Source organism: Coenobita brevimanus, chromosome 26 (assembly GCF_032717465.1).
Source record: "Coenobita brevimanus isolate Jiangsu-jjx chromosome 26, ASM3271746v2, whole genome shotgun sequence".
NCBI classification, from domain to species: domain Eukaryota; kingdom Metazoa; phylum Arthropoda; class Malacostraca; order Decapoda; family Coenobitidae; genus Coenobita; species Coenobita brevimanus.
Genome location: NC_136979.1, coordinates 48502457 through 48521977, shown reverse-complemented (window position 1 = coordinate 48521977; position 19521 = coordinate 48502457). Strand labels below are relative to the sequence as shown.

Below are 19521 nucleotides of genomic sequence, written 5' to 3'. Positions count from 1 at the left end.
AATTCAATTTTTCTTTGCATGAAAAACACGTTAATGCTGAAGTAGCAGCAGCAGTAGAAGACATTTCAAACTTGGCGCCAAGGTCCACCGCCATCTTTGTTTTTCCAGACCCCGGATGTTCGACTTGCTTCTTGTTGTTTGGGGTTGAGCAGAGCCACGCGTTCCCGCCAATCAGTCACACAATGTCTGATAACACTGTAAGTACTTCCTTTTGGGCAATTTTACGTGGTTAGCAGGTTGGCTAGGATCCTGGCTGGGCTGTGAGTTATAAATAATGGTGATAAATTGGTTAGTTTTAGCAGTAAATGTAACCGAATTTGTTTCCTACAGGACGCCAAGCCAGAGGGGGAAGGGAACGAGTACATCAAACTAAAGGTCGTAGGACAGGTATGTATGAAGCTCAGTCAGTATATGAATATTTAAACAATACCAGTAGCAGTTATTCAATACCCGACCACGATTTATGCGCGAGTTTTTGTGTTGTCTCCCATGGGTATTTCCACATTGCTTTTCTCACCCAATTCCTTGTTATGTTTACCACGTGACAGTCATGAACTGTTCACTGTTGGACGATGATAATTTTGTAATTTGTTGACTGTGAGGTAATGATGAATAGTGCAAGTAAGGGGTTGAGATGACTAGCTGTTGGTGTGAAGGTTTGGTTGCATCATTGATCTTAAGTTTGTCCCCATGTCTCGTACTGAGTTCTAGCATTTAACTGTATGTGTGTATTTGGTTGATTTAGCATTTTCACTTGCATATAGAATGATAAGTAAATGCTGTAGGGTAAAATGGGGAATAAATATTTGAACTGAAGAAAATAAGTTTTTACAGGTTGCCTATACACTCCCCAGATTGTGCAGTATACGGTAGTTCTCTGGACCTAACCTAACCTGCTGCAGTGGAATGGATACCTTTGAGTTAGGTATCATACTATTCATTTATGGTGGTATAATATCCCTGAGCCGCACGTTTGCAACTTGTAAAATAATACCAAAATAAGTTTACAAATTCACCTTGCTCGTGTGTGTGTGAGAAAGATATTGATATCTGGTTAAGGTGACTGGGGGAAAGCCTGCTAGAGTGTACTGTATTCTTGGTGTATGCATTTATTTTATTTTTTTACGTTACCTTGCCTCGTGCTTTTATTTTTAGTTTACGTGAAAGATTTTCATGTTTTTAATTTTTTTATGGCAATTTTCATGAGAAGTACCATACTTTGCCATTTTTTTTTTTTTTTATCCCCCTCCCACCTTGGAATAACTTTCTGACAAAAATGACGATAAAAGAAAATTGTAACACGAAAGTCCACTTTAAAAAAAGCAGTAAATCTGGTGATACATTTTGTATTCTTGCAACCACCAAATGATTCTAGCTTAGGACAGTCCTTTGGTTGTGACAGGTTATTGAGATGTAAATCTAACCTTTATGGAAAGTCTCCCTGAAGCTGAATAGAATAGTTTGTTGGTAGCAACAGTTGATTAGAATATATGCCATTGGATTTAGTGGGCTAATGGATTTTATTATTATTATTATTATTATTATTACTGGTATTATTATGACTACACTCCCTCTTCCATCTTTTTTCCCTTCATTCTTTCCTCTTCCTTCTGCCTGTGGGTGAATCTACACTGAGTGACAAGCCAAATGGTTTCCCTTTACACCAGGGAACCATTGACTGCTGGGTGGTAACCATATAACCAAATTATGGCACTTGGAGGTATAGTGAGTAAACATGGTGCTCTGATCAGATTGAGTCGGTGCAGGTTTATATCCAAGGGGTGGTTGGGGTTCATTGCTCACATAATGCCACTCAGGGATGAGTGAGGCTGGTCACCCTCCCCTTAAATGTCAGGACCAACTTGCTTAGTGCCGTGCTCTTGCACTTCTCATGGGGCAACATAGGATTGGATGATGGCTGGATGGATGGACCACCACCTTCAGTTTAGAAATATTGTCTTCATAGTGTAATAGGAAAAGTATATGGTAGGATACTTTGACAGAGTAAGGGAAATAACAGAGGAATTAGTTGGAGAAGAACAGGGAGGTTTTAGGAAGGGAAGAGGTTGTGTAGATCGGATATTTATTCTTAAGTCTTGAGTGGAGAAGTTTCGGGAAAGAAGTTGTATGCAGCCTTCATGGATTTGGAGAAAGCATATGGCAGAGTGGATAGACAAAGAGTGTGGAATGGATAAAGAATATATGGAGTAAATGGGAAGTTGTTGAATGCCGTGAAAAGTATGTATAAGGCTGCAGTGCGTGTGGGTAGTGAACTGAGTGAATTTTTCTATTTGAAGGTTGGATTGAAACAAGGATGTGTCATGTCTCCATGGTTGTTCAGTCTGTATATGGATGGGGGTTTTTATGAGTTACAAAATAGGGCAGTGGATGTTGGAGCGGCCCTAATGAGAGAGGGCAGCGTTTGGAAACTCTGTGTACTCTTGTTTGCAGATGATACTCTGTTCTTAAGTGAAGACGAAGGGGGGCTGCAAGGCTTGGTGGATGAGTTTGGGAGAGTGTGTAAGAAATGGAATCTAAAAGTGAATGTAGGGAGAGAAATGAAGTCAGTGAATGTACAATGAGGTTGGATAAGGAGGAAATGGAAAAAGTGAGTGCATTTATTATGTGGGTAGTGTGATGAGTAAGGATGGAAGTTTAGAGTGTGACATGCCTGGAAGGGTACAACAGGGAAGAAAGGTTGCTGGTTCCTTGAAAGCAGTGATAAGAAACAGGGAAGTGAGCATGAAAATGAAAAAGTTAATGCATGACAGTATTGTGATACCAACTGTAATATATGGAAGTGAAGCTTGGACGTTGTTGGAGGGACACAAGAGTGAGAGCAGTGGCAATGAGTTATTTGAAAGGAACATGTGGAGACACATGGAGAGACAGACTGACAAATGAGGAAGTGAAGGAGCATTGTGGTGTGAATGTGGATGTGATAACATTAGGAGAAACACATTGAGTTGGTTTGGCCATGTGGAGAGGATGGAGAGCTAGAGACTGACGAGGAGAGTGTCTGTGAGTGAGGTGGAGGGAGTTAGAGGGAGGGTGAGGCCAAGGATGAGATGGAGGGATGGAGTGGAGAGGTATATAAGAGAGGGGAGTGTGATCTGGGAGCAGGGCAGTAAAATAGCGGAGGACAGGGCAACATGGAGGCGATTTGTTTGTGGCCACCCCTTACGGGATTAAGGTGTCTGGCAGTAGATAGATAGATATTTTTAACCTTCACATCAGTACAGTATGTATATATGTAACAAAATGTCAAACATCTTACTTTAGGTAATACGTTTCAGCATTGTTGTTGTTCTCTATCAGTTTAGGTTAAGAGAGGTTTTAAAAATTGATGATTGGCTTTTTGCAGGATTCCAATGAAATTCACTTTCGTGTGAAAATGACGACACAAATGGGGAAGCTAAAGAAGTCATACAGTGAACGTGTGGGCGTGCCAGTTGCATCACTACGTTTCCTATTTGATGGACGACGTATAAATGATGAAGAGACCCCCAAAGCGGTGAGTTACCAAAACATACACTGTATGTTGTTGTAAATGTGAAAACGGTCCCCCCCCCCCGACACCGATTCATTATACAGTATTGTAAGAATATGCAGTTTTCCCCCACCGTGATTAATATAGTGGCTGAGCATACTATCAAAGCATGTGCAACTTGCTTTCCAGTCAGCTGACTTCCCTTTACCACATCTTTAATATCCCTGTAGCTTTAGACCTTCTGTGCTGTACATCTTGTTCTGAAACATTTATTCCTTTTCCGGAATTTCACATTTCATTAAGCAACGTTGTGTCTGGTTAGTACTTGGATGGGTGACCGCCTGGGAACAACAGATGCTGTTGGCATAACGTTCTCCCTACATGTCAAGTGGGGTTGGTGGAGGATTAGTGCCCCTCCCTGTAAAACAATTAACTCTAAGCCCTTGGCCACCCCGTTTGGGATACATGGCGTCTGGCAGTGGATGGATGGATGGATAATATCTTGTGAAACCTCTTACTGTTATTGCATTTATAAGATTGTTACCAGGCTTACCTCCATATCCCTAGTTGGCTTCAGTATCTGCTATTTTCTCTGTTCCTCTAGCATCTCAGCTTCAGCCAGTCTCATCGTCCATCTTGCTGTTTCTCTTGGTTTTAGCTCAGCATTTAGGTTATGGGACTGAGTAGGGTAATGGCTTAAATTGCTGCCATATGGAGAATTCCTATCAGATGTAAAGACCTACTCATGCCAACTAGGTTGGTAGTCTCATTAATATAAGTGTAAATATTTGAGGCTGGATTGATAGGTTTGAGCTGAGCTTGCGTCATAGTGCTGAGCAGAATGTGATGGTAACCAATATCTGGTGGTTAGGTGGGAATTCGTGTGTGCATCTCCCAGCCCGGTTCTGACGTGTTCATTTTATCTCGGTGTTGGCATTTAACCACCTCATGCACGATGATGCGAAATGAGTCAAAATGGTGTTAGGCTGAAGGGGAATCGATGAAGCACTATGACATACTTGTCAGTGTTGGTTTGAAGGGATGGCAATTAGGCAAGTTTGGACAAAAATATTTGCCAAAAATTAAGTTTTAACATGAAATGCATCATAGGGGAGGGTGTTTATTTCCAAGGCCAATACTCTCAAGTAATTGGCTTTCAGCAGGGGGGGGGGTGCAAGTGATTTTTGGCAGTTTTGCTTGAAAACTATTGGTCGTATCAAAATTCCGAAGGCACCACGTGAAAGCTCGTGAAATTCTGCACAGAGACATATGCTTAGCTCTTGTATGGTGCGAGTGAAAAATTACATTAGGGTTTGTGAATTTTTCACTGTATTTCAGTACTTTCACTTATCATTTTTGTGTGTATTTATTAGCTTATCGTATAGTATAAACATCAGTGAAAATGATGGTGTACAGTTTATACCAATATGTATAACCAATTTCTGGGGCAAATAAAATCCATGGGAATGTTTTCCTTTGTGTGTGAGTCCAGGCTGCCCTCACGGCATTTTCTCTGATCATGTTACACAAACTTACAGAAAACAATAGGTGCTAGAAGGAGTTTAGAGGGTACAGTAGCTTGTCCTTTCATTAATTTGTTCACACACACACACACACACACACCAGAAAGTGAGAAGGACCTAGGAGTCATTATCATAAGACTATCTCTGGCAGACCTCACCAGTGAGAAGGTACAGAACATGTATATACTGCCTTCAAATATTAGAATAGCATTTGCATACATAAATGAAGATATGCTGAGAAAGATAATAACATCATATCATCAAACCAACCCTGGAGTATGCATCAGTAGTCTGGAATCCTCATCTCAAAAAACACATAGATAAGATTGATAAAGTACAAAGGGCCGCTACAAGGTGGGTACCAAGCTTAAAGGATCTAAGCAATGAAGAAAGACTAGAAAAATTGAATCAACCAACACTGCAGAAGAGAAGGAAAAGAGGAGACATGATTGTGCTTTATAAATGCTTCTCACGGAAAGAGAAAATAGACATAAATGAGTATATAACCTATGGGAATGCATCAACAAGAGGACACTGCAAAAAGCTACATAAAAAGAGAGGTGATAAAGATGTAAGGAAGTTCAGTTTCCCAATTAGGGCAGTTGATCAGTGGAATGTACTGCTGAATGAAATAATGTGTGCCAAAACAATTTATTAATATAAGGATATGTATGATAAAAGTGGCTTAATGCATGGGACAGTACGAGCTTGACTCACTCCTAAGATATAATTAGGTAAGAATGCGTGCGCACGCACGCGCATGTGCGCGCGTGCGCGCACACACACACACACACACTGACAAAGTAGTGTTTTCATGCTTATGAATAAGATGCCCTGGAAGATTTGTACAGTACAGCATGAACTTTCATAGTGCTGCTGTATTTGACTAAATCATTGTTGTTCACTCTTATTTGCTAGGTGATCATTTAAACCTTCCAACCCAGGAGTTTAAGGCTACTTCACCATGGGATATGATTCAGAAATAGAAGAATGCTTCTAAGGTCAGGAACTTATGTGAGGACTGTCATTGTCCAGGGTATTGCCATATGTCCTGAAAAAATACAGGTGCTGTACACAAGATGAACATCAAATAATTTGGACCCGTAGCATTAGGGTTATTGGTTTAAAGTAGTGTTTGTATGGCATATTGTTGGGTAGGTAAGAGAATTTTATTTTATCCCTTCAACCTAAGGATGTCTTGGATTGGTCATGCCAGCCTATTTGCTCGATGTAGAAAAGGCATCCTCAAGCTGAAGTGGACACCTAAAATATCCCTGCTTAAACCACTAATGAGAACATTTTTCCTTCTCAGCTGGAAATGGAAAATGACGATGTAATTGAAGTGTACCAGGAACAGACCGGTGGCCATTGATACAACACATTCCTGGGGGATGGTAGCAGTAAGGCATTGTTAGGTTAAGCAACTTTATTAGCCACACATGTACATTCACTTGTATAAGTTTGGAGGTGTGTGTGCACTTGGGTGAATATCCTGTCCCAACCCTTTTTTGGATTATGGGTTTCACACGTGATGTAACAACACACAGAAGCACATCGTCCATCATCCTGACCTCATTTTCCGACTTACAAATGGGATGAGCCACCCGTTGGTCGAGTGGTTAGAACGGTTCAGTTAGTGATAGTCTTACATAGGTTCAGTACACAAGATGTGACTGGAGATTTGTACACAACTACACTTAGCAGAAATGCTTGTGTATGTGTGTTGTGACTAGAAACCTGTTGTCCAAAAAAGGTGTGGCAGTTGAAATGAGCCAGGATGCGTCTCTCAGTTTATGATTACTGAAAGTTTTATTCAGCTTGGGATAGTGACTTTGAATTGGGGATTAGATGTAGCCTTAATAAATCTCTTCTGTATGAGTCCTTTAAAGCTGAATAAGATAATTTTGTAACAGCCCTTTGGATTGGGCAAATTTGGGCTGTCTGAATGTTGCTACTCCTTACCCTGCCCAAGAATGGGAAAGGAGGTCCGGATGGTGATGATGATGATGAACAGCAACAACAAACTGGAGGACGTGTGGATCGGATGGTTAATGCCCACACATGCTCCCTTGAACTTTTATGAGTGGGTGTGCCTTTTACTTTATTTTTCATCTGTGCACAAACCCATCAGTGTGCGCCAGTGATTAGTACCGTTTTTGTTTTCCCTTATACAAGTAATACATTACTGTATATGAGTTATCAGCATTTTGTGGAATACCTGATCTGTTACTCGTCCAAAGAGCAGTTTGTTAATCTTTGGGAGTAATTTTGTAGATGTGATTCCCTTGTTGTGATAGTCATCTACATGGGGGGGGTGTAACTGGGGAGAATTGAATATTGTTTCCTGATTATTAATATTGTCATTTATATCTCAGACTGGTATCTTATTTCTGTATCTACAAGTTAGCATATGTCATTTACTGAAGCTTGAACTATGAAAATGGAAAAACTGTAATATGCATGTTTTCTGTGTATTTAGATGCAGATGGTCATCCTTATTGCAGTGAAGTGACATAGACTCTATGAGTTTTACGTGTAATTCTTATTCAAATATATTCTCAACCTGCCCCTAAAGATTTTTTTTTATTATTTTCTCCATTCCAGGATGTTTAAGGCCCTCATATGTATTTTATTCTTGCTGCCACCATGTGATTTTGCTGATCTTTTGGAGTTATGGTGTTTAATGTCTTGGTGATAACCATCCAGACCTCTTTTTCCACACCGAGGGATGGGATGAGATAGGGTCCAGAGTGAGGGGGAAGGAAGAACGAGAACTAGTTAAAAGTTCACCCAGTGAAATGGGCTGCATACTTTCACTCACCATTCAAACCCCTGGAATCCTAACTCCACCTCACAAGTCATTTATCCACACTTAGGAAGAGGCCAACCCCTTCAGGCAGAGGGATTCCCTTAAGCCAAATAAAACATGGTGGCAAGTAGAATGGAATAAAAGTGATAAGGTATATGTACAGCAGGTTTTCAAAAGCCATGTGATGTGTAATAGAAATCCAGATTCATGAGCAGTGTATAAGAATAAAGTAGATTACAGGCAAAAAAAAAAGAAAGTTCCTGGTACTGATAGCACTTCTTTATTGTCATGCTGCTGAAGGTGCATCACTGCCTGCCTGTGGTGCAAAGTAAAACATGATTAAACTAAACATGTTGATTGCAACATATGGACTCCAAAAATATTTTCAGCATCTTCAACCGTACAAAAATATTTTCAGCATCTTCAACCGTATCTAAAAACATTTTAAGTAACCTATTGGTTGGAGGGGATAGTGGAGATAAATCTAATTCCTTCATCCTGGGGCATCTCAAGCTAAATAGATTTGTTTGGAGGTAAAGAGCATACAGAACCAGTCATACTGAAGGGGTTGAAGAAATTAAGACGTGGTAGACTTGATTAGTTGCCAAAGTGCAGTCTTTGTTTGAAGTCATAAGGACAGGAAGTCCATAATGAAAAATACAAAATAATCTTCCCTTGTCAGTTGTTAACTATGTAGTGCTCAAGTCAGTGCTGTGGTAATGGTGGCTGGTAGATTCCTATGACCCAAGGTGGGAAAAGGATGCCAGGATGATTATGTACTTTAGTTTTGATATGTGCAGTATACATGAACAAAAGACTAGTGATCCTATATTGTAGTCAGTGGAGAGAGCACCTGGTTGGTGTATTGCTATAAATAGTGTTGGGGGTTGTATCCAGAAGCATTTTGGTTATGTTGTATTTATCCTAAGTCAATAATACAGCTTGATAGTGTACTTTAAACTAAACTCAAGAGAATGATAACATGAGAAACAGCAAAATTGTGTTCAGGCAAACAACTAAAATTGAGAACTTGTAATGAGCTAGTGTGCTACCACAACCCTGTGCAGTTTGCCCTGTACATCTTGTCCATGTGAGCTAAAGTAACATTGTCAGTAAAGCTGGACAAGGTATATCTTAACATCAGTGGCTAATATAAGGAAGTACTGTTTTCTCATACTCTCTGAGTGCCAAGATACCAGTAATAGACAAAACCTTTATGAAAATTTCAGTGGAACTGCTTACCTGAAGGTTTGTACTGGGTTGCATAAGTTTATAGTTGATTTGTAATTTGCAAGTGATCATTACTTAGGTACTGGGGAAGGACACCGTGGTACAATGGGACTGATATACTGTGGCAGCCTGTGTTGACTTCAATGTAGCTATTTGTGGAGCTAAAACTGTTGCGTTGTGGAAGTGAATTCATGAGTAACTCTTCATGAACCATATTCCCCTGATGTTTGTGGAATAGGACTTGTGTGCAAGTGGGGGGGGGGGCTCATTAGTACAGCTCTTCTAAATCAGTGGAGTCAAAGGCTTTTTGTCTCATCAGTAACCCCCCCCCCCATCTTACTGACTTCCTTCGACCTTTTGACTCCAGTGTTACATCTCTGTTCCTGATCACAGCAATTTTGAACTGTGCCTGCATCTCCTCCATTACGGCAGGTGCTCAGTTTCCATCTGTTAACGCATCTCGCCCATTTTCTGTCCATCTCTAGTACTAGAGTTAACCAATACTTAAAGTCCTTCGTGTAGACATGATCAGAGCTGGAACAACTTAATTCCCTAGTCTGCATTTCCCTTTTTCATGATCTCCCGTCTTATGAACACCGTGTGCCCAGACATAGAGAACTACCTAGCTTCGAGCCTTTGGTAATTTTTGCACATACGTACTTAAATGTTTATTATTGTAATGGTACACAGAACACATATACTGTACAAGAATATGGAGTCCTATACTGTACATGTGAGGTCATCTAGTAAATGAGCTGAAACTGTTCTGCAAAATAAAAACTAAAACAGGTAACTGAAGAATTCCCGATTTTATTCAATAGCTTGTAGCTCAACAACTGTATCATAAATTCGCTGAAGGGCGGGGAACGGGAGGTAAGTGAACCCGAAACGTATACTATCTAGAGCTTCAGTAATCAAGAAAGAATTCGTGCCATGATCGCATAAATGGTAGACTAGGATTCTGAAATGACCAGCTTCCCGTTTGCCGAAAATGACAAACTATCCATAAGCGGCGTTACATTGTATATTTGCATTTTGAACGATGCAATATGTTTAACTCTTCCAGTAGGTGTAAATTATATATTGTATGTAAAAACATTCCTGAAGTTATATTTGGTGTTCACTTCATGTGTCAAGCACGTGGTAGAATATTCCCAATTATTCTATTGATTCTTGTAGCTTCTGCTAGTTTGTTCTGGAAGCTTCGGCCTAATGCTGGCCACTCGTCCGTATCCTCGTACGTCTTGCTACCATGTATTTAGAAGAAAATGGTGTCAGTCCTAATGTATGAATGCAACGAAGGTGTCATATACGTAAACAATTACATCTTAGTGCTAATGCAGACTCAAATTCTTATCCTGCCATTGCTAAAACTCTGTCATGAAATGTAGGGGTCGAAGTCAGGGATATAAATAAAAGAACCCAAGGGCGGGTAAGAGTAACAGGGAAGCATCAGTCTATGGTGGTTAAGGCGTCGGGAGTGGATTCTAATCCTTCTCGGTGCACGGGCAGATCCTCCACACATCACCGCACTTATTTACTTAGCCCGCACCAAACGCCAAACACGATGTCAACCACACAGTGAGTAATTAATTAGAAGCAATTAAAGTGAAGATACTTCAGGGCTTGTGTGGTGATGGAGGGAGGGCGTGGCATGGCGCAGTGATGCTGGTGAGGGAGAACATGACGGGAGTTATCATTAAATTCAAATAAACCGGCATCAGCATGGGTCTTCCTTGTTGTCCACGCTGTCTCATTTCAAAAAATTATGCTATAGTTTGTTGCTATGTAAGTTTTAGTAAATTATTGAAACCTGGGACGTAATATTTATTTATATATCGGGTGGTGACGGGTGTAAATCAGTTCATTTGCGAGATGTATTGGTTCTGAATTAGATTTCCTTCAAGTTAACATTACGGTACGTTGATGACTCATGGTAAGTCTTATCATGCAAGGAACAAGTAATTTTTTTTTTTTTTTTAGGCTATGTGAAGGAGCCAATTGCTACAGCTATTTTCCCAAGAATTGTTAAAATATGTTTCACTGAATAGCGCCTATGTACCGTATAAGAAAAGCCTGTCATAGAGTTTTTGTATATTTGTAGTTTCAGGCCTACTAAATCATCAAGTACCCAGTGGACCTATCTGTAATCTTACTTTAGTTGTCATAGAAAATAAGTAACAAAGTGAGATCAAACTGTCATTTTTAAATAATGGTATTGACACTAAAGAGTGATACAATATATAGAAAATAAAGTATCCAATATCCAAAAAATAATTTTATATGTTGAAAAACTTCAAAATATGATGGATGAGTTTGGTATCATTATGAGGTAAAGGCCTGTGTATTTTTGTGAGAACTGCAAATGTTAAAGCTCAGTTGGGTTAGGGAATTAGCTTATGAGTATTTTTAGGAATATGCAAACCTTTAAAATGTTTTTATGGTAACCCCTTTACTACAGTGACATTTTTGTGTGTTGTGTCCAGACTGTTTCATTCAGTTTAGGGGACTTTAAACTGGAGGGGTTGGTAAAGGCTGTGTCTAACTTTTCCAGTTTAGATAATCTGTCCTTAAAGAATAAAATAATATAAAGGTAGTATGAGTGAAGTGAAGAATAAGTCCTTGGGCTAAAGCCTGAAGAGGATAATTTATCCAGGATAGATTAAAGCTGTCTAGATGCTTGTCATGAAAAAGTGTTATAGAAGGAATGAAGAGCTATGGCAATGTATGCTTCTGCCATTGACCTAAAAGGATAGACATCTGGGCCAGGTTAAGGTGAAAATTGTGCTGATATAGACTTCCAGAATAAGACAAGGTTAGCAAAGACAAAGAAATGATTGATTACATTTTGTGGACTTGTTTAGATGGGGGTAGGAGAGAAATTTACCACCACTGATTAGAGAGTCCCAGGTACACATTGCCCTTTTGACCTTGTGTGCTGATTAGTCCTCATTATATTAAAGAAAATTTGCCACTTAAGTTCTAAGTCTACTTACAGTGTGAAGTTGATTTGGCATATTCCCCACTTGACAGGAGAAATTGCTATTAAAAAAAAAAAAAAAAAAAAAAAAAAAAAAAAAAAGTCATCCCTTATTGCATGGAGTGCCTGTGCTGTGTGTAAGGTGAAAATAATGCAAGGGGAGTTAATTGAGTTCAGTTTAGTTAGACAGAGGCTTTGTCTTTACAACAGCACCCTCTCAGCTCTGTTTTACTGGTCACTTGTACTGGTAGCTTTGCTGGTTGTTTCAGTCTGACTCTTTTTAGCTGGCTAGAAGAGTGATCTGAATGATTTGGTGGGGTTAAAGGAGGGGGAAATTGAAGATGAGATGAAGGGATGGAGTGGAGAGATGCTAGAACTGGGTGAATTGGAGGGAGGGCAGCTTAATGACTGAGGATAGGGTGACATGGAGGTTATTTCTTTGGGGGTAACCCCCTCACAGGATTAAGGCCTCTGGGTATACTGGAGATAGATATATGAGTACAGTGCACCTTTCTTCCACGAGTATATACCCTCCTTTTCCATTATCCTCTCATTGTTGAATAGAAAGTCTCATAATTCTCTTTTATCATTTATGTTTGGCCTTTGTAACTTCTGTATATATTTCCAACAGTACAACACATTCCAAAAAAAAATGTAAAACTCCCCTTTTTCCTCACTACAAAACTTACAATTTTCTTCTCCCTTCCATATACGGCAACTGTTTTTTCTTTGAGAGTCTGTCATTTTGTGGTAAATAAAACTGTTTGACATTACCTGGAATCAGAGTTGCCCTAACTGTTGAAGGTTTAGTTTGTTCAGGAAGATTTAACCGAGAGAGTGAATAATTAACCCCCACAGATACGGTACCTCTCCACCATATCTTCATTCCCCCCCCCCCTCATTCTACCTCGGTTACATATACCCTCTTAGTTAGGCCCTTATTCTCCATACATCCGTCTAGCACGTACTTTGTCTCATTAGTCCCCTACTTCATCTCAGTCACATGCACTTTCCTGGCCCATCTCTCATTCTACATTCTCCTTAGATACCAAAGCACAAGTTACATCTAACACTTTGTATCCATTTCTGTACCAGAGTGCTGCCACCACCTGTCACCTGGGCACAGAGGAAAAATGTGGTGTTTCTCACAATCTGCCTCGAGGACTGTAGGGACCCCACCATCAAAATAGAAGAAACCAAAGTATATTTCAAAGGCACCGGAGGCACAGAAAAGAAAGACTATGAATATACTTACGAATTATACAAAGATATTGACGCTGAGGTGAGTGTAATAAATGTTTTTTTAAGTACAGTAAAGATTTCTTGATACTCTTCCATATGTAAATTCTTCTAATGAGTACATTTTAATGGAATTAATTTTCACTTTAACCTGCCAGATATACTGTATTAATACAAGATGACCATTTCTGTAAGGATTTCCATCTGTTCTTTCATCATCCCAACCCTTACTTTCACCCAACAGATGGAATGAAATTTTATTCAGCTTTGGAAGACATAGGTTTCTAAACCACCTTAATAGTATTAATCTTATAAACTTAACCATTTTCATGAACATGTAGCAGTGCAGCAGATTCTTCTTGAATATTGAAGCTGCAACCAGATTGTTGTTGTTGTTGTTATTATTTCTGTTGACATTGTTACCTTTACTGTATAGTTGACCCCCCTCCCCCCCTCAAAAATACATGCTTGCATTTGTAGCCATAGTTACCCAATTTTCCTTACCTCTTCCCCCGTACCCGTCATGTAGGCAGACGTAAGTACAGTACAGTATACTGTACAAAGGGTTCTGACGGAGATGACTAGTGTCTGAAGAAGGCAGAATCAGGACAAAATATTACACACCAGAAAATAAGAAAATAAAGGCCTTTACCTCTAAATGGGGCTTTGATTGACCATCCAGGCAATACACCATATACCGGTACATTTATAAACTGTACAGTATACAGTAGAGAGAGAGAGAGAGAATGACTATTATTTCTGGGTGATAATTGGGTGCAGAAAGTGAGAAGCGTCCATATTAGAGGTGGGGATGCTAGGGGTAGACAAAAAAATACCTGGGATGATGTCATTAAGTGTGACCTCAGGGTTAACAAAATGAACAGGGAGGCTGCCAGAGATCGAGCAGCAGAGAGAGCCGCCATTAGGTGACCAAGGCCAACACATGCAAGCATGTTGGAGCCTTCAAAAACAAAACGAATGCAGGAGAACCTGGCAAATAAAAAATATATATGTTATGAATGTACATCTAGAAATGAGTGGGTGGGCTGATGAAGGCATGAAGGTTTTTGTAAATTCTTTCAGTCTAAGGGCATCTAATAGCTGAATGGGCTTATCAGACATTAGCCTTTATTGTATCTTATCATTACCTGGACAGCAAGGAATCACTTGTCTTTGGGTGTAATGGGTATAGGAGGTTGTTACTAACCTCTTGAGCCAGTGAATGTCTCTCCTTAGCTGATGAAAATTGTGTGGATTTAACAAAAAATAAAGGCTGAATATATGCAGGGTTTGAAGGTTGTTAATCATTAGTTTCTGAAAATCACCTTATTAACCTCTTTTCATCATCATCATCATGACCTGTTTTCCCACTGGAGAATGGAGTGAAGTATGGATCAGAAAACAATGAGAGGCCATCATTTCATTTTGTTTTTGAAGACTCAAACATGTTTGCATGCATCAGCCTTGGTCATCTAAAAGCTGATCTTCATCTTGCTCGATCTCTGGCAGCTCCCTTGTTTAGTCCCTTTTGTCTGAGGTCACAGTCAATGATCATGTCCCAGGTCTTCAGTCTACCTCTCACAACCTAACGTGAACACTTCTCACTTTCTGCACCCGTTTATCATCCCCCTTCCTTTTCACATGCCCAAACCTCTCCTCATCACAACACCAATGCACTCCCATCCCATCTTATCTCTCAACTCCTCCATTGTAAACCTAGGCTCCCCCTCCCCTCCAAGCCTTGCACTCAGGGATGCACTACACATCCGCGTAATCATTGTCATTTCTATACATTTGAGCCTGCGAATATCATCTTCCTTTACTGTGCAGGCCTAACTACCACACAACATTACACTTCTAAGACATGCTGCATACGAAGATCCCATGGCACGGAGGGAGAGCCCTCTCAATATACAGTATTTTATTTTTATTTATTTTATTTTTATTTATTATTTTTTTAAGAGGCCTTTTGAAACTGAAGAGTATTCAGATACTTGGAAGATTTTAGTAACACTGATAATTGTGCAAAAATCAGAAGAAAAGATATTTTGTAATCCCAGACATCATAAACAGTATCACTAAATGTACGGTACTGTACACAATTGCAGAAAAGCCGCAGCTTTGTCCGTGACCGAAACATTGAGTTGATCCTAGTGAAGAAGGAGGAGGGACCATTCTGGCCACACCTGCTTAAACAGAAGGTGAAGCAGCACTGGTTGAAAGTTGACTTCAGTCGCTGGAAGGATGAAGACGATAGTGATGATGAGGGTGAAGGACAGAATCAGGATCTTGAAGAGGTGAGACACACTCTCAAGTTATCTATGTATCTTTTGTTGTTTTGGTGACAGACATCCCCAAGCTACACAAGTATCTTCACTTGTTTTGGTGACAGACATCCCCAAGTTACACACGTAGCTATATTTACTTGTTTTGGTGAGAGAGAGCTTCCAACATATAATCTTCACTTGTTTTAGTGAGGTGCACATCCTCAAGTTGCACTTGCATTTTCACTTATGATGCCCAGTGGATATGCCCCAGTTTGAGTGACAGCCTTGCATAGGTTTGATCGCCAATAGTGAGTAGATGTTTTTCAGTTTTGAAAAAACACAGCCTAGCCTTAAACCGTCTTGCCTTGTTTCATGATCTGGTGTGTAGGATACGGTAAGCCTGTAAGAGTGTGTGGCCATTATGAGCCCACACTTTGTCTCCATCCACCCCTCAGTCTCCCTCTCCTGCTCTTTCCATCCACCACACTGATATACTTTCTATACACTGGATTTTGGGGGCATTAAGAGTATAATAGTAGTAGGTGGGTGAACCTACTGTCCACTCCTTGTATATAGTACAGCCTTCAGGTGGTTATGCATGAGTGATGATCCATATGGTTTCCTGTGGCCTAGGAAAATACTTAATGGGTGAGGTGGTAACTATATAACCAGTTGCATGCCAGGTGGTCTAGTGCTACAAGTTGCACTAACTGGATGGGGCCTGTAAAGGTTTTATATCCTTGGGGTGGTTAGGGTTTATAGCTTGAAAAATGCCACTTAGGGGCAAGTGAGGCTAATCACCCTCATCTTAATGTTAAATAGCGTAGCTGTGAGCCCCTGTGTACGTGATGGAATAGAGAGAGGATTGGATGGTACAGGCTAATAGATAAGTATATGAAGCTCCTGTAAGCTATATATATATATATATATATATATACTGTATATGGTAAATCTGTTTTTCAGATGATGCGTCAGATGGGTGGTCTAGGTGGAGATGACAGCCGACCGTCTTTAGATGACCTGGAAGACGAAGATTCAGATGATGAGGATCTCCCAGACCTGGAGTAGTAATGTTGCAGCTGCAGGTATACTTCCGTACTCCTTAACACACTATGGGGTGTAGCTATCGTAAGTGGCTTAAAAAGGTTTCACAACACCTTCATTATCATTATGCACATTACATCTTACACTATGGGTTGTATTGTTAGTAGCTTAAAGAGATTTTACAACACCTCTTTCATTATTATTATGCACATTACACCTCAAGGTCCTTATGTAGGTTATTACCTCAACCAGCAAAGTTGGATTGAAGTAATGTATTTACTCATGTCTGTTTGTGTACCAAATATCTCAGGAAAGCTGTTAACTGATTTTAGTGAAATCTAGTGGGTAGGTGGGCATTGTGTCAAGGAACAGTTGCTTAGATTTTGAAGTGGATTCAAATCTGGATCAGGAGTAGGTCATAACATTTTATTGGTATGTGCTGTGTGAAATGGTTTAACAGAGAATGCTAAGACCATACAATTAATAGACAAAGTGGGACCGTAAAAGAATATGTCTGGTAGGAAATAGGAATTACAGCAGCAAATCATAAACTATATTGCCTTTGCCGGAGAGAAGAGCACTCTGAATATTTTCTAGGTTGATGCATGCAATGTTGGAATGAAAACAATAAAAAAAAAGTACAAGAGTGTGTTATGGTGTGATGTGCAAAATATATTGGTAAAGATGATGTACCATCCAAAATATGACCCTATAGTTCATCCACTTTAAGTACCTGGTAGATAGAGGTTACCATAATATTTGCAGTATATTTTTGTAGTGGAGTGGCTGAATGCACTACGTCCATTACATAACATTCTCGGGCCAGGCACCATATTCTGGTATTACTGTTGTTACAGCTCACTGTTCAAGGTGGAGAGATGTCAGTTTTAATGAAGAGTAAGTTTTATTTTTCGTTGGCTTGGGAGATTGTGTAGACCCTTTTCCTTAGTGCTGTGTTCTCCACATTGCACCTCAATATCCTATTGTTTGTTATTAATTCAAACTAAATTAATATTAAAATCATATTGATAGCATAAAAGAGAATGTTGAGCTGTAATATGGAAAATAAATCACAAAGTAAGAGGGGCAATGAAGCTTCCAATATCTCCTAGACTTTCGTAAAGAACAGCATAATGTATTAAGAGCAGTTTGCTTTTTCAGCAAGCCTTCGCAGACCACTCCTGTTTGGGCAAGGAAGCAGCATGTCACTCTCTCCCAGATGGCCCAGGCTTGTATATTCCAGTCACTCATCAAGAAACCAGTAATAGGAGTCAGAGTTGGGACAAAGCAAGATACGATGTGCATGTGAAAGAGACTGTGTCGTATTCTTGACGGTTAAGGATTTTATTTTAACACCTCTGCCTTAGTGATTTGCTTTGGGTAGTACACCTGTTTATATCATTGCAATATTGAAATAGTTTGCATCAGTACCATAAAAGAAGATAGTGAGGGGCAATGTTCAGAGTAAACCACCAAGGAAGAGGTGTTACAAAATCTCCAGGGCCCCTTAGAATATGACCTTTTGTACTTGCCCTAACGCAAAGGATCGGTGTGAACAGATTAATTGCTCTGTTGTAGGAGACGCGACCTTAAACCTTCTTCATTTAGGAGATACCACAGACATTACATAGCCATGTTGTAGGTGGCAGAGGAGACTTCTTAGTACCTCTCTGTCAGCGATTTCTTTTTGCATGGTACACCTTTTTATCCTCTTGATGTTACTAGGGCAAACTATGTTGATACTAGAAACTTTTACATAACATACACGAGTATATTAAGGTGTAATATGCTTAATAAATCGGCAAGAAAACGTACTACTAAGTTTCCTATAATGCCTGGAATATGGCCCATAGTCCTAAGCTGCAAAATGCAACCATTACATTTTTTTGTAATAAAATGAATGAATGACCTGATTTACCAGTGGAGTTCCATTACGGTTTAATGTTAGGTTTATGCCAGGAAAATATTGTGGAATGTGAATTAATATTACTCATCATCTGTTACCAAAAATTATGTTTTCTCTGTACAGAAGAAAGCTTAGTCACTCTCTGGATATTTATAGGAAGTGTTATCAACCCTTACAAGGAAATGGCACCCATAATTTGAACCAAGTTGTTGACTCAGTGTTTGCAAATCCTTTCAAGAAATGGACCATATTGTTTATGAACCCCCGATTAGTTTTCTATGCATCGTGGTACATGAGTGAGCAATGAGCAATGTGGTGAGTTCATTTCATACATTTATAGAGGAGTGAAAGACATAAACGTGTGTGTTTATAAGGACAAACTTAGAATGCAAACTCCACTTCTTTGAGTTTCTTTTGAGAACCCTGTCCCATTGTTTGAGACATAAGGCAAACCTGTTGGATCTGGGTGATGTCCGTTTTAGTTTATTCACGTTACTGGATGATTTTATTCCGCTTATGAAAGGCCTTTTGTGCAGGTGGGGTTTATTAATGCTGTATCAAACCCCTCTAGTTCTAAAAGTCTCATAAGCCAGTAGAGTCATCTGGAAAGGGAGTAAAATATAAAAAGACATCTCTGGACTCAAATGGCGAACCCAGACAAGGCCTGATGGTGCCTCCCCTCCCCTGTCCCACCCCTACTTAGTTTATTTTTTCAGTGGAAAGAACAGCATTACATTGCTAATAAGGAGTGACACATGATCAGTTTGAATATAATTTGAACAACCACATGCCTAAAAGTTACCCAAAATAAATGAACCTTAATTGATGTTTGCTTTTATTTCCCTTGCACTTTGGGCAGAACGTGCTTTTGTTGATTTGGCTTCAATTTTAGATAATTTGCAGTGGCTAATGGAAAGACTGTCAAAAAAGTCAGGCCTCCCTATTCAGTTCCTTTTTCTTAGATCACACTCGATGACCTAATTCCAGGTCTTTTTTAGTCTGCTTCTCACAGTTCCATGTACAACATTCACAC

The 19521-nt window shown here is 39.7% G+C and overlaps 2 protein-coding genes across 4 annotated transcripts; both read left to right on the top strand.

The window, feature by feature from the left end:
• The first annotated feature begins 121 nt into the window (after positions 1-121).
• LOC145394108 (small ubiquitin-related modifier-like) lies at positions 122-7587 on the top strand. Its single transcript, XM_080268088.1, has 4 exons — positions 122-197; positions 331-387; positions 3365-3514; positions 6326-7587. The coding sequence occupies exons 1-4, from the start codon at positions 183-185 to the stop codon at positions 6383-6385; spliced, it is 282 nt and encodes a 93-aa protein (XP_080124214.1). The 5' UTR covers positions 122-182; the 3' UTR covers positions 6386-7587.
• A 2972-nt stretch (positions 7588-10559) lies between these two features.
• Positions 10560-19313, top strand: p23 (cytosolic prostaglandin E synthase). 3 transcript variants are annotated; one of them, XR_013896320.1, is made up of 5 exons: positions 10560-10633; positions 13128-13314; positions 15380-15568; positions 16502-16666; positions 17744-19313. XR_013896320.1 is itself a non-coding variant. In XM_080268202.1 (5 exons), the coding sequence occupies exons 1-4, from the start codon at positions 10620-10622 to the stop codon at positions 16604-16606; spliced, it is 495 nt and encodes a 164-aa protein (XP_080124328.1). In that variant the 5' UTR covers positions 10560-10619; the 3' UTR covers positions 16607-16623; positions 17744-19313. The 3 variants fall into 3 exon arrangements, 2 of the variants coding, with proteins under 2 accessions (XP_080124328.1, XP_080124329.1); XM_080268202.1 differs by having other exon boundaries at positions 16502-16623; XM_080268203.1 differs by having other exon boundaries at positions 16502-16623; positions 17731-19313.
• Positions 19314-19521: the final 208 nt, after the last annotated feature.